At 37.5% G+C, this 16,136-nt stretch overlaps 1 protein-coding gene across 1 annotated transcript in view; it reads left to right on the plus strand.

The window, feature by feature from the left end:
- fbxo41 (F-box protein 41) overlaps positions 1-12,327 on the plus strand; it is a 42,299-nt gene extending 29,972 nt beyond the window's left edge. The window contains exons 4-13 of the mRNA XM_079462242.1: positions 54-127; positions 2,362-2,723; positions 4,674-4,897; positions 5,012-5,127; positions 6,157-6,309; positions 6,429-6,524; positions 6,782-6,900; positions 8,260-8,418; positions 10,379-10,494; positions 11,898-12,327. Of these exons, the coding sequence (XP_079318368.1) occupies positions 54-127; positions 2,362-2,723; positions 4,674-4,897; positions 5,012-5,127; positions 6,157-6,309; positions 6,429-6,524; positions 6,782-6,900; positions 8,260-8,418; positions 10,379-10,494; positions 11,898-11,960 (1,482 nt within the window). The 3' untranslated portion in view covers positions 11,961-12,327. The remainder of the gene's footprint in view (positions 1-53; positions 128-2,361; positions 2,724-4,673; positions 4,898-5,011; positions 5,128-6,156; positions 6,310-6,428; positions 6,525-6,781; positions 6,901-8,259; positions 8,419-10,378; positions 10,495-11,897) is intronic.
- The last annotated feature ends 3,809 nt before the right edge of the window (positions 12,328-16,136 follow it).

The following is a 16,136-nucleotide window of genomic DNA, read 5'->3' on the forward strand; positions in this document are numbered from 1 at the left end:
ATCTCTCTCTCTCTCTCTCTTTCTCTCTCAATCTCCCACTCTTCCTCTTACAGAGAAATTCCAGCATCTCTGGGGCATCCCGGGGAATGTACCAAGTGTCCGATCGACGCTCCTCCCCGAGCACTGCGTAAGTCTCACGATAACAGAATTCTGCCTGCAAGCCAATTGTCTATTTTAATTCTTATATTATTCTAATATCATACTCTGAAGAAACTGGTTTTAAAACAGTTGGTTACAACTTTTGTTACAACAAAAGCAATAAATAGATCAAAATCTATAGACCTCTATGGATGAAGTAAACTTGTTTCAACGCTTGTTCAACGCCAGTAGAACTTCATGTTTCAGTTCTTTAACATGACACGAAATAGAACCAACAGAACATTTACAACAGGTTTAAACGTCCAGTCAATGAAATCTAGCGGCACGGTTGCGAATTGCAACCAACTGCTCACTCCACCCCTCCCTTTCCAAACACTAAGACGGCTGACAGAACATGGCAAAATACATTCAAGGGGACCCACGGTGTATGTAGATTGAAATAGCTTATTCGAAGGTAATAAAAATCTAACGCTTCATTGTGTACACTCTTTATACACCTCTGAATATGTATATTATATTGCATTTCTATCAATAGATCATATTTCCGTGCCAATAAAACATTTTTTGGCTCATTTTTTATATTTTGGGAAAAAGAAGGACCCACTCAGTTCTAGAGCGATTCATACTAGTAATCTGTATAATAATCTAAGTATAACTACATTAAAATCTCCTGGTAAATCTCACACACGCTAGATCAGTTTTTGCCCGTTTTATCCGCTATGAGTCTTGGAAAAAAACTTAGGGTATTTTCCTCAGGGTAAAACCCGTCTGTAATCATTCAGCCATGCAGAAGATATGCTGAAAGAGTCAAATTGCACACAGAGATATACACACACACACAGACACAGAAACGCATTGCTGTCTGAGGCAAACACAAGCATCTAAAAGCTGTATGCTTATGAAAAAGCTTATGACTGTAACAGGCTGTACCGAAAGCTACGGAAGTGATAGTTATAAGTGCATTACTTTAAATGTTTTTGTACAGTTGTGTGTGTGGGGGTGTCTGCTCTGGATTTAGATTTTACATCATCAACTTAAGTCATTAAAATACCTGGCAAAAATGTAGGAATTAGCAGCACTTTTGTTCTGGTAAAATAATTATTAATGTAAAATTGTCACATTTTGATGAATTTTATTAGTTATAACAATTCAAATTTAGTTTGACAGCATTGAGCTTATCTAAACCAGACACTTATGCCATTCATATGCATCGCAAACAAATTACACTATTTATTTTTAGAGCCTCGACCTTTAATGTTATTCTTTAATGCACCAAATCTGACCTTTGTATCGCTAATCTTTTACCAGTGTTCTGATCTGTGAATAAAACAGCACCATCCATCTGTTTCATAAGGCCATCCGTGTGTGTGTCTGCGCATGGGCATGGGCAGGTGTGTAGTGGCATTTGGTGCTCTGACTGGGAAGGAACGAAGCGTGGGTTGGCCCAGAGTCCCAAAAACTGACATCACGCATGCCACAGGTCTTCCTCGTGAATCAGACTAGAGAAAACGGAAATACCTGAAACTGCTGATCCTTCATTATGACATAAGCACCATCCTCCATCTGTTATTTATAAAGACATTAAATAAACAATTGGTATTAAAATCATCCAAATGAAATGTTCTGTCTGAGTGAAGTCAATGTGAGCTAAACTTTTAATTTTAGCTGTAGGCCCTACTATATATAAATATGAACAAGAAGATACAATTTAACACGATCTTCCTCTAATAGATAACAAGAGTTTTAGTATTAATTCTTTTGATGGTTCTGACTGTAACTTGAACCTTAACTTAAACTTTATGGACAAATTTGTCATCATTTACTCATCGCCATTTTATTATCTGCTTTCATTGAATAGTGACTACAGTAGCACCATGTCTCTTTAAGGCTCAGGGAAAGCTTCTGGATTGTAACATCTGGAGAGTGACTAAATGTCTGGCTGGATGTCCCAGTGGAAATGTTGTCCCTCCTCTAAGCCTTAAAAGAGAACATTCCTCAGCCACAATGCAATGTGAATGGCCTGAGTTTAGTAATGTATCTGTTAATGAGAAATCATTACAATCCTGTATCCTAAATTGAATCGTGTAATTTGCTCATTAGAATAATTTCTTTGATACTTACATGCAGAGATTTATTTTTATGTATATTGTTTTTTAACTTGTGGCTCTACCAAAATTTCAGGACATGTCTGTGTCATGTACGAAGGCTGTCTTTTTTTCCAAATCTTTCCTAACTTTGTTCGTCTGTGCTTTTCCCAAACAGAGCATCAGGACGAGGAAAGTCCATGTCTCAAGGTTCAGGCGGGTATGACAGCGACAGCGTAGACCTGCACGCTCTAGAGGACTGCCCTGATGCTCAGTACTATCACGTCCAGTGCCGGCTCGGGGAGGGAGGCGGTGGAGGCTACGAGAGAGCGGGTGCTTCCCGGAGTTGGGGTCTCCGCAAACAGGCCATCCAGAACTGGCAGCGTCGGCCATACCGGAACAGCACAGAGGGGGAAGAGGGCGACGTGTCAGATGTGGGCTCCCGTACCACCGAGTCCGAAGGCGATCTGTGGGAACAGGACAGGAGAGCAGATTGCCAGCAGCACGGGCAGATCCGTGGGGGATACAGACTGGCTTCAGGTGTGTTGACCTGTGGGGGCAAGATGAGGGCAGAAATCTAATAAGCTGCAGCAAGGACCAACTTAAAGTTAAAAGGCTTTGCACAAAAACATTTGAAAACATTTTTGTAGTAAAATGAAACTGTCTGTGGTTGACGTTTAGCTCACAGTTTGTCAGGCACAGGGCCCCGGGTTCCACTGTCTAAACAATGACGATACTGTGACGTCAGAGGATCAGGATCCCAGCCTGAGGAAATCATGTCAGCATGAGTGTAAATGCCGTAAGGAGCCAGGGTGCAGTGAGAGCATGTGTCAGAATGCCATGAGTAATAATCACAGTTTTACACCTACTGACTCCAGGTCAGTGTGGGAAGAGTGTGGCATGAGTAACCAACATTCTACGATACACTCACATGCATAATCATAAACCATATGCAAGAGACTGACCTATAAAGGAGACTGGGGCTAGTTGTCACAAAAAGAAGCTGTCACAAACACTACAAATCAGTTTGGTGTGTTTGTTTTAAACACCTAGGCTAGTTCAAAAACCTCTTATGTTTTACAAATGTAAATGCAAGCATGAACTCTTTTTACAGTAGCTGTTGGGTAAATGTGAGCAAAATAAAACAAACAGGCACATATTAAAGGAATAGTTTACCTTCAAAATGAAACTTCTGTCATTATTTAAACGTTCTTCTGCAGAACACAAAAATGATATTTCGCAAAATGTTGGTAACAGAAAACCATCCGTCCCCATTGACATAGACTGGACGAACAGTGTTTGGTTACCAAATTCTTTTTCAGGTTTCAAAAAAACAAACAGGTTTAAAATACAAACGGGGGCTTATATGTTGTTTTTAAAGATTCTGCTGTATCATAAATTGGCTTCAATATCATTTCAGATTTGGCAAAAATGCTACAATAGGCTGTTAAATGGCAGGTTCCATTGTGACAACGTGCCTCAAAACCTGTTACCTTGTGTAATCATTTTTCCTGAAAGATTGTGGCGGAAAGGTCTTATATACTATTTGAGGCCAAGATTGTTAGGTTTGTGAATATATAGAGATTTACCTTAAAAACTATGTGTTTTGAGATATATTTTTGCGGAAAATTGTGACAACTAGCCCCGCTTTGACTTATCCATACTTTTTGTTTACATTCGCTCATTTGTGCTGCCGCTCAAATCACTTCTAGCTTACAATGCTTGAGTTATGTTTCAATAAACATGTAAAAATAACCTTTACATGATGCATCTTTATCCTTCTTTCTCCATCTCTGTAATTTTAAAGAAGACATGCCATTTCAGGAATGATTCCAAGAGAAAAGAAGATTGTAGATAAAGCAGCCCTGGGAAATCTCTGCCAGCAACCGTCCTTTAGCTTACAGCTTCTGTCATGTTGTTTTTAAAAGAGACTACAGCCTGTTTGCATGACGGCTTTTGGCAGATTTAAGCGTAAATTTAGGCAAATGATGCAAACACCTTTTTCACAGGCTCCGTCTCATTAGATCTTCAATATAGCTTGTATGACTCAGGAGACTCGTCTGTCAGGTCTGAACTGTGAGATAGTGATGTGGCCTGTGAATTGCATGTTTTGGAGGATGTACAGCACCTGTGGGAGGCAGTGAGAACAGCCCGTGGACCCTTGTGAGTGTCCTTTTTAATGTGGCTTTGACGCCACCATATGGCCATGTTTAGTAATGCAGGATGGAGAAAAAAGCAGATCTTCTTATGCAGATCACAAAAGATAATATTTTGAGAAACGCTGGTGAGCAAACAATATGAGCCCCTATTGACTTCCATTGTATGGACACATAACCCCTGAGACATTTCTCAACAATATCATGGAAGAAATTGTCGTAGACAGGTTTTGATTGACTCGAGAGTGAATAAATAATGACAGAATATTTGTGTGAACCCTTCTTTTCCTTATGTCTTCTCTTCCTCTGTCTTCCTCTTTTTTTCTATCTGAAGGAGGATACAAGCCTTGCAGACATGAAAAAAGTCCCTCTAAAGTCAATGAGGTGATTAGTCCCGAGGTGCTGAAGATACGTGCTGCTCTGTTCTGCATCTTCACCTACCTGGACACTAAGACGCTCTTGAGGGCGGCCGAGGTGTGCCGGGATTGGAGGTTTGTGGCTCGCCATCCAGCGGTGTGGACCCGGGTGCTTCTGGAGAACGCTCGCATCTCTTCGAAGGTGACCGCATCACTTTATGGAGATAAATATTTTAAAATTGTGTGACGGACTAAGCCATTTTGCATTATATTTTCATAAGGCCAAAAGCTCTCTAACTTTCTCACTATGTTTTAGTTCCTGTGTACGTTGTCTCAGTGGTGTACGCAGACGCATTCCCTGATCCTCCAGAACCTCAAACCAAGACAGAGGGGTAAAAAAGAAACAAAGGAGGAATATCTGAAGAGCACACGGTAACCAAAGCATTCCACCGTGCCTGCCCTCGCGTGGCTGCTGACTTCCCACGGCTCCGCACACCTCCGCCTTCTCTCATCACTGTTTCATTGCACGTGTTCCTAATCGCTCTTTCACACCAAACAGATACACGCTCACTCACACAATCTGACACTTGTGAAGTGCTTGTCTAGCTTGAGAAGCGAACAGAATGAGGTGCCTGTTAATTGCTCTGCTAAATCACCTCATCGTGAGTGACAGTCCAAAGCCGCTTGAATATTTCTTTGCATTAGCCATACTGGACTTGTATGTCAACGGATTTAAAGAGACAGTTCACCTTAATATAAAAATTCTGTCTATATGCAGGCTCTCGTGTTTTTTTAACTTGCATGCCTTTCGTGTTTCTGTGAAACTCAAGAGAAGATTAAAGTGACTTTTTATGTTACTAAATGATACAGTAAATCCCAATTCACTTTCATTATGAGAATAGAAGTGTCATCATATATTGTAAATATACAAAAATAACATCTCATGTTCAAGGAAGGTGTAAAGTCATACAGGAATAACATAATGATGGTTAAATGACAGAAGACAGAACTGTCATTTCTTGCACTGCAAAAATATCCGGAGCGACAAAAACATACTGTAAAATAATAGTTTTTCCTGTAAAATTGGTGGATATTAGGATATATAATAACATTTTCCCTGTTTTTCTTGTAAATTTGCAGTATTTGCAGTTTTTGACCGTATTTCAAAACTAAACTTAAAAAAAATGTAATCTTGTTAAAATCTTGAAGCTGAGGAACCAGAAATAAACTGTAAAATAGCGGTTTTCCCTTTAAAATGGCACCTTTCTGTAATTTTGTTTCATATGTGTTCATATTCCAAAAATACAAAATCTGTTAAAACAGTAAAATTCCGGATTCTTTTTATACTTTACATGGAAAATAACAGAAACGATCTGTAAAATTCGTCTTTTTAAAGAGTGGGTGAACTAGTCCAGATTTTAAGTATGCCACCTACACATCAACCTTTCTATTTTTGTTTAGTGGGTGTCTTGAGGAGGGTCTGGAGGCCACGTTGAAAGCTTCTGGCAGTAATCTACTCATCCTGAAGGTGTCTCATTGTCCTAACCTACTGACTGATCGCTCTCTGTGGTTAGCAAGCTGTTATTGCCGAGCACTTCAGGCTGTCACATACAGGTTTGTCCACAAGGGGGCTATATAACCTTTCCTCGCTAATATGTTATTACAAAACGCTCTTGATTATTTGATACAGGTCAATTTCAATGAGTGTTTCTCACAAATGATGTGTGTATTAGGAGTGCCACAGACCCTGTTGGACAGGAGGTTATCTGGGCATTGGGAGCTGGTTGCAGAGACATCATCTCACTACAGGTGGCGCCGTTACATCCATGGTAAGAAATGAATACGTACTCATTTGTTTTTCTGTTCATTACATGAATGTTCGATAGCCTAAATATTGAATTTAAATGTATAAATACAGCCTATTTAAGCATTTATCATATTGGCACTATCAAATCATTTCAGTATGCCGAATATTATCATACAACTTGATTCTGCATGAAATGTCACGCTTGCACTTAGATTAAATAAGCAAATAAAAGAAAGCTATTTACAATATGATGAATTTATATTGAAATGTTGTTTACAGTCAACAGCCGGCACGCTTTAGTAACCGGTGCCTGCAGACCATTGGCAGATGCTGGCCACACTTGCGAGCTCTGGGTGTGGGCGGGGCAGGCTGTGGCATACAGGGATTGGCTTCATTGGGTGAGTGAGAGTACATGAGTGTTTTAATTCCTGTGTATAACAAAGCGAATGAACAGATCTGTCAGGTTGTTGTTTAAACCATTGGATATGTGTGGTAGTTTTTGTGCAAAGTGGTACCTGTTTTGACCTTCACATGGCACTCTGGGATACAGAGATGCCTGCAATTACGCTAAAGGAAATGACACATTTATGTTAACATGCTGCTGTGATTGAAACAGAAGAAAATGACTAGGCTATAAATAAATGTTTTAAGTGAAGGGCATTTTTACCTACTTTACTGTACCATCTACAATTAGATATAATGGCTTTAACCTTCATGAAAATCACAAGACTTCCTGTCTGCAGTTACTGCAGCTGGTACAGTGCATTCAAAAATCAGCAGAGCCTTTTAAATACCTCTCATAGGTCTGAATCAATAAGGTAAAGAGATTGTACTTCTTTTTCCACATTCGATTTGCTTATTGACTTGTGTAGCTGCAGCATTACAACCGCATTTTCTGAATTTTGACAATCCTCATTGTCTACAGATGCTGTATATTATCAGAATTGTTCCCTTTCTGTGATCATTATTGAAATATTAACTGCATATATTTTTGGCATTGCATTTTCATGTGCTGAACCAAAATATATTCATTATACTGTGTGTGTATACAGCCATGGAAAAATGCAAGAGACCATTCCAGAAAAAATTTGAATCAGCTTTTCTAAATGTATTGTGGCCATTCCAGTCCAGTGTTTGTTGAATTTTGACAAAATCAAACCTCAGGAGTGACAAAGTCATCCAAGAGCAATGTGAAAGACTGACAGCATGACAAGACGCATGAAAACTGTGATGAAAATGGAGGTTATCACTTCCTAAATGTGAACAAATATTACTGCTGTGTTGCGTAGTAAAAGTAAATGTGACTTGTTTTCTTTGCAGTATTTGCGGTCTGAAAAAATACAGAGCACACTGTTACTTTCACCTGTTTTCCAGTTTTTATTATTTGCAAATAGAAACTTTGGGAGAAATATTGTTGGTAGTTCACAGAATGAAACAAACATCAACATCTTAATTGTTTTCACGGCTGTATGGTATTCTTCTCACCTAATGTCAAGTATTTATTACAGTTTTACTTGTGTAAATGAGTTTGACAACAATAACGTGGTCAAATCAGCATAATACGCAATGTTCAAGACAAACAAAACCAAATGTTTAAGTCTGCAAGTCTCAACAAACTCAAGATATAGCCACAGTACTGGTTGAATACGTGAGAGTTGGTAGATGTCCTTAAACTTTGGGTCATATCGAGTCAACTGATTCTTGTTTCCATTTCCAGAAGGACTGCAATAACCCTCTGTGTTTGTGTGTGATTTCAGCGAGGAACTGCATGAGGCTGCAGGTATTAGAATTGGATCATGTCAGCGAGATAAATCAGGAAGTGGCCGCTGAGATGTGTCGTGAGGGCCTGAAGGGTCTGGAGATGCTGGTGCTCACATCCACTCCTGTTACTCCTAAAGCCCTGCTGCACTTTAACAGTGAGTCCACATACTCATTCTGATTCATCAGCTGTACTTTATTCAACAATACACCTTATTTTTGAATGCGGAATTAAACAAGGTGACGTACTTCCTTTTTGTGTTAAGACTTGTGTATTATTCGGTAGTAAACAATGGAAGTGTGTCACCACGGGAGCGTGCTTAAAACACATAACGTAAGAATGGAGACGGCTGGTTTCTCTTGTATCGGGGTCTCCATCGAGCCGCAGCATCCATCACAACTTTCTAAACACAACTTAAAATATACTAACCAATAACTGTGTTTTTATGTTTATTAAATAAAGACATTCATGTTGTTCACTCTCTCCCTTGCTTGCATCAGCTTTAATCCTCCCAGTAACATGGCCTGGTAAAGGCCAGCAGTAGCCCTCTCTTTAGCGTGTTGACAAAATGTTAAATGTGCTTTGGACAAAAGCTTCTGCCAAATGAATGAAAATATAATGTAATGACTGGGCAAGTCCTGTAACTGTTAGTCATGCAGCTGTGATCCTCTGGCAGGTAAGGTTTGCTTTAGCCCATTACGTTTTTAACCGCTAAATACATATACAAATGCTCAATTTTAACTGCTTCTATTATTATTATACCACTATTTGCATACTGTTTTAGTTGTGCTAAATATGTATTATATATAATCTGATATTTTACATTCAGTGTCACTCTCCCCATTTACTCATGCCTTTGAACGTTTAATTAATTAACGTTAGTAATAGTTTATTAATATTTTGGTCAAGTAGATCAATTGTCCAGGAGAAAGGACATCCAGTAGGCTAAAATAATGAATAATGGATGCAGATCATAGGATGTGCGACATCCAGATTCAGCTGTGGTGCGTATATCATGGTCAAAGTAAATGTTTTGTAGATGTTTTCTGCGCTTGTACTGGCTATTATGGCAATAACCTCTAACTGCACACATTATGCTTGTACCTTTGGTTTCCATAACAAATATTAGCCAGTCAAAACAGCACACTCGTCGCATACACTCGCAATACGACTGTCATTAGCTATAGTGACTCACCGGAAATCTAAACACACACAGCTCAAAGATGGCGGCCCCACATTTACAATTTAATTTGTGTTCATTGTAATTTGCATCAGGTGGCATGGTTTCATTATTGTTTATTCTTTAACCACATATTATCCCACTTATTTTACAATTTTTACTATTATACTTATATTTAAATTGTTTCAAATGGCGTTTATCGGGACTTATCTCAAAAGTAGTTTGTGATTGCATGTATTTGGACAGAATGAGACAGATATGCTATTTTGACACCTAAATTTGTTTTAAAGTGATAGTTTACCCAAAAATTAAAATTCTGTCATCCTTTACTCACCTTCGAGTTCCAAATCTGTATACATTTCTTTGTGCTGATGAACACAGAGAAAGATATTTGGTAGAATGCTTATAACGAGACAGATTTTGCCCCCCATTGACTACCATAGTAGGAAAAAATACAATGGTTGTCAGAACTGTTTGCTGTCCTACATTCTTCAAAATGTCTTATTTTGTGTTCAACATCAAAGAAATGTATACAGATTTGGAACAACCTTGAAGGTGAGTGAATGATGACAATTTCGATTTTTGGGTGAAGTGTCCCTTTAATGCTTTGCTTAACCAAAAGTAGACCTTTTTAGTATGTCTGACTCAAATCTGTCTAAACATCAAAAACTTCCAAATTTGATACCTGATGTGTTTGTTTATGGTATGATCTTTAAATGTGTCTCATTGTGAAAACCAAAATGGATTTGTCTGCTGTGTGAACCGAGTCCAAAACACATTTTTTACTTCCTCTCAACAAAGGGAAAAACATTTCATGAATGTTTGCTTAATGCAGTTGATGTTTACTAGACGATTTCTTATAAACAGCACAAAATACTCCTGTGAATTGAACCCTCTTCCTTCATTTGTTCACCCACTCTCTTGTCTTTCTTCACAGGTGTGTGTCGTAACTTAAAGTCCATTGTAGTGCAGATTGGTATAGAAGATTACTTTGAAGACCCCAACAGTCCCGAGGCAAGAAAACTGTTTGACGAAATGGTGAATAAGCTTCAGGTGAGGAAGACTCAATGCAGTTCTTTTCTATTTTGGGTCTCAGAGGCGAATGCATTGCACCAAAAGGACAGTTTTTGCTCTCTGCCAGACTTTAAGTTGTTCTGTAAGATGTTGTTCTAATGTCTGAAACATCATCCAACATGAGTAAGTGAAATCATAGGAGTACTTCCACCGCTGCTGTTATTAGTAACCGTGAGTCAAATAAAACTGAGTCATCTCATCCATACGGTTTCTTTGAGGGCACCGGAAGCTTCATATGACTGTAGATGAGCTAGGAGAGGAAAGGGGAAGGAAGTTGATCGAAGGTGACATCAGCCCACATTTAAACTCAAGTTGAAAGTTATTTACAGCATGCAGAAGTGCTATTCCACACAGGCAGGGCTGAAATAGGCTGCTGTGGATGGCGGATTGCATCTTAAAATATGTTGTACTTGATCATACGGTGCCCACAGTGTATTTCTACATCAGCGCTAAGGCAGATGTAAAATTAGTGTGCAAGCTGTCACCAGATGTAAATGAGTAATTTGACAGTGTACTTTTCGTATTTGATGGTCTTTTCTGTGTTGTGCCTGAATGAAATCCCTTTACATGTAAAAAGGATATGCAGAACCGAAAACAGCTCATACTTAGGGAAATGTTAACTTATTTAAGTCACATCATTAAGTCTTACTGTGCCAGACACAATACACTAAATGTTTATGGTCACTTATTTATTCCTTATTGATATTTTAAAATGATAATGAACTCATCAAAACCAAATTTTTAGATATTTTATAAAAAATTAAACATTCTATTAAGTGTTTTGTTTTTAATTAGTTTAATTTTAACTCATTTTATTTTTGAAATGTTGTCAAAAATAAATATAGAAATAGACAAGTTGTATGTAAATGAACATGAAAAACTGTCGTTTTACTTGAAAACAATATCTTTTATTTATATATATATTTTCTGGTCCACTGATGGAATACAATATTTTTATGTAACAAAAATATAATGATGCAAATTATGTTTTAAGTAGTTCAGTTCTGTTGCTTTTTAACCATTTTCGATCAGAAATAAAATGTCAATAAAATTACAGTTTTTTACAGTGTAGTGTTGGTGAATTTCAAAAAATAAAATTTTAAATAAAAAAAAAATTTTAAATAAAAAAAAAATTCTAATAAAGTAATAATATATATCTTTTTATATTTTTCTCCACATAACTTATTTCAAACATTCATTTATATGCCTTCAGAACAAAGGCTTTTCAGAATTGAGTGTTAAACAAGACTATTGCATGTTGATGTAGTTTCACATTAAAAAGGTGAAGACAAAAATGTTTGCAGCTTAAATTTCTTTTAAAATGGAGAAAAATAGACACCAAAAGTTTTCCTTATTTCATTTCAAAATGTATTTCATTGTAGGCATTGAAGAAGAGGCCTGGTTTCTCCAAAATCCTCCACGTGAAGGCTGATGGCTTGTGCTAACTCTGCTTTGTCGAGGTCCGAGCCACATAAAGGTTCACAGAATATTTCAAACCGATCGAGTAAACCTTGTCCTCAATGAAACGAGGAAGAAACACACTTCTGCATCAGTTGGAACTCCAACCACCGGTCAACTACATCGAGATGGAAGAACGTCTGTTACCTTTGACGTAACGCCACCAAATCCAGGAGTCTAAAAAGACTGATAACCAAACCTTTAGAAAAACTGACGCAATTCAAAAAAGGTAAAGATGACAGACTAAGATGTGTTCTCCTGCTGGCCAAATGCACTAAACTTTCCTAAGGTCTCAGAGAACGTCTTCTCTTGCTTCAGAGCACAAAGCTGCAGTTGGGAGACGTCTCGGTTTTGAAACATAAAAAAAAATTAAATTAACAAATCCAAACAGCACAAATATAAAAATGCACATTTAAGAGAGGGGTCGATGAACTCAAATGCTTTCCCAGCAACTCAAGGCAAGAGGATAATTAGTTTGGACCCGATGCTTCGGTCGACCACATTACTAGGACATTTCTAACATAATCACCAGCTTCGGACATGGCTTACTGAGATCCTTATTTAGGGATGCCTTTTCTCCATAGAAACAACTATTACATACAGCTATCTTGTGTCTGTAAGCAGGAGTTTGTACAGAATAAAGAAGAGAAACAACATGAGAACTTCTCCTCTACCAGGATGGTCTTTCATCAGCTCGTCTGCCCCATTGTGTCAAGATTTAGTCATATTGCCAACACCACAGAGGGTTGTGGCTGTTCGTAGGATTTGTTGAAAGCCTTCTCCGTAACGTGCCATCCATAGCTCCATTGTGTTCTTATTACCATTTTGGTTATACCCAATGTGCCATTAGTGAACTTTTTCAGTCGAACCTAAAAGGTCTTTTTGTCATACAGTACCATGCCAGGTGTGCACTTATCTAAAGAGAATTTAAGGGCAAATTCATGTAGTGAGGGTGCTGTACTACAAACGTGTTTCCATTTGTCTTACCTTTAACATTGAAATGACAGAAGTACTAGTATATCATGTGTTGTGTGTAACTCAAGCAGTTGCTTCTGATCTGCGTCCGCTGCATCCACAGCTCTACTCTGGGGCCATTGAACTGCTGTAAATGTAGACGCTGCTGAATAAGGAATTCTGGTTGTGAATTATGACTGTAGACATTGATGCAACCCAATGATGAATTAGATTACTTTCACACTTGAGTTTATGGATCCGAATCGATTTGACGTGAATTTTGATTTAATTTTATTTATCTGTAATCAGTTTTCCGAGCTCAGGTGTGCACGACTTGTGAAAAATGCAGTCGGGTTTTGAATTGGTTTGGAAGCTATTAGTGGAAATGAATTGCTATTGATGACATACACACTCACAATTTTGTTGCTGCCTTAAATTTTAAGTGCAATCAAATTGGCTTTATAAATCATATCATCTCGCCACTTTACATTTTCTTAACTTATTGCTTGACTTTGAAGGTTGATGCTTATTTTGATGCTTTTACAAAACATTGTAAAATATAAAGTTGAAATGACTTGAAGGCAGCAAAATCTTTGTGTGCACAGAAGAAGGTGCTCATTTCTTTCAGCTGCTTGTCTCTGAATAACTTGCCTTCAGAAAGCATTATTTGCATTTTTTGCAACATTTCAGCAGCAGACAAGTTTTGTGCATTTAAACTTTTGGTGGTACATGAACATGCAAAACACAAATATAACAGTAGGGGGTATCGTATAGTTTAGGAGTGGAAATGTCATTGGAGAAAATATACGACTGGAACATTTAAGATATCAATCCTATATGATTTCCAGTTGTCTCTGGATTTATTATTTTATAGGTGTGTGTCTAAGTAAACTAATAATTTTACTTAAAGGATCTGTGTGGCATCTAGTGGTGATGTTGTGAATTGCAACCAACGGCTCACTCCACCCCTCCCTTTCGAAGCACTACGGAGGCTGACACAGGTTTTGACACTTTTTCGCTTCTTTGCCAAATGAAACGTATTTATGAAACGCGCTCTGTAGATTAGTTCGTCCTGTTAAAGCTACTGTAGAAACAAGGTCATATAAACATAACGCTTTATTACGTAAGGTCTTTATACACCTCTTAAAGTTCTGTGTGTGATTTTCTGGAGAATCTACTGACAGAAATTCAATATAATATACATAAATATATCTTCAAAGGCAAAACTGGAGTGCTCTCTTAATTTTTCCTGCGGCTGTATATTCACTTAGAAGGAATAAAATAACATGGGGTGTTTTCAGACTTCGGAATTCACTACTGATATATCTGGGTTTAGGCATCAGTTTCTTTGAAGACCTTTTATTGCCTGACTTCTGGAATAAATTATGATGATATCTACAATAGGCCAGTGCAGTCACATCAGACCACAAAGTCGAAATGTATTGATTTATAGACGCTTTGTGTCTGGTAATATATTATTGTGTTACTCCATGCTTGCAAAAGATAACTAAATGTGTTCAGGTTTTCTGAAATGTTAGAGAAACTACAGTATACCATTTGTTTCTTTAAAACGTGCAAATGCAATAATACTGTTGAAAGAAATGGTCTCGGCCATTACCCATCAGGCATTGCTGCTCGACTTGTGTGTGAACTGAAATAGATGTTCAAACGGTCCACTCGAAGTGCTTCGGTGAAGGCGAGCACTTACATTGTGCAATGTTTTGCTTCCCTAATCACATCACGGAGCTTCAACTTGAGAGTATTTCTATTTTTACAGTCGGCGAAGACGAAGGTTCATTTGAAGTGATTTTTAAGGTGTTGCTTCTTGGTTTTGTTTGCTGAAATGTGGACCAGAATGGAAACCACACCAGGAGGAAAGTCAAAAAACTGAAACCTACCCACAACACCATGTACTGGCACTCCTGTCTTCTAAAGACTGTAAAAACTGTATGTATATGTCGTTTCTATACGAAGGGAATTAGGTGTAAATATTCTAAAAGTAATGTAAAGAGCATCTGTACTGTTTAAGGGTACCGCAAAGGATTTACAGCATGGCGTTCGTATCGACCAGATGAACTTGAAAAGTATTAAATTTGCAGTATGCTGTGTATGATAGATGCTTTATAAGGAAAGTGTATCAGAGTACTATAGAGATGGAAATAATTTAAAAAGAGAGTACAGTTTATTTCAGCTATTTATTTCTATAAAAAGAGATGTCTATAATGATGGCATGTTTGTGCTAAAGCATTATATATCATGTTGCCTTTTCAACTGTTCTGCTGTAGATGTTATTAGATTATAAGAGATGTGAGTGCTCTGGATTACTGCTTGCTGCCTTTCATATTTTTTAGTAACCGTTGCACCATTACAATAAAAAGCAACTGCTAATGTTTAGTATTAAGCTGTTGGTGTTATATTTTGTTTCATATTGGACCTTTTTCATTTGGAACTATTGCACCAGAAGACTTTCAGCTTTTCATGACAAGTGTTCGATCCCTTTGATAGTTTTTATGAAATTATTTGATGCATAGCATTAACCTGCCATATAAATAAATGGTAACAAAATGATGGTATAATGCTTGGTCATGTAAAAAATTTTTTTTTTGTTTTGGTGTCAGGACAAGGTGCTATACAGTAGGTGAATAATGCGAAGAGCACTTTGAATTAAAAAATATATTTAACCAAATTAAGGTCAAATACAAGCACTTTTTGATCTGATTCTGTTAGTTTATTCAAGAGATTTGGAACTTGGTGATCAGCTAAAACATTTGATTGATCTGAAAAGATTTTAGGCAAATTGTGTTGATTTGTAACGGATCTCCTGTAAACTGATAATTTCTAAATGATTATTGATAAAGAAAGGGGTCTAGTAAAAACACAATGCCACTTTACCCGGAAAGACCTGAAGCACTCAGAAAGATAAATATATCCATTATATAACCAGTCGTTTTTATACCACAAGAACTTCTTGAAACAATCAGTTATAGTGGTGTTAGCTATTGTAGGTGCCAGGTGTTGTGACATTCCATGTGTAGCTGTATTTGTAACCATTGCAAATCAATGAACTATTGTTACCAGTGTTTCAAAAAGACATAAATCTGCAAACATGTATCTAATAATAGTGTAATACTAGAATTATTTGAAGCTTTTTTGTTCCATTTATGTTTTTGGAATAGCCTGCTGCAAAACAAAATGCCAACGTACTGTAT

This window comes from Barbatula barbatula, assembly GCF_947034865.1.
Source record: "Barbatula barbatula genome assembly, chromosome: 8".
Classification (NCBI taxonomy): Eukaryota; Metazoa; Chordata; class Actinopteri; order Cypriniformes; family Nemacheilidae; genus Barbatula; species Barbatula barbatula.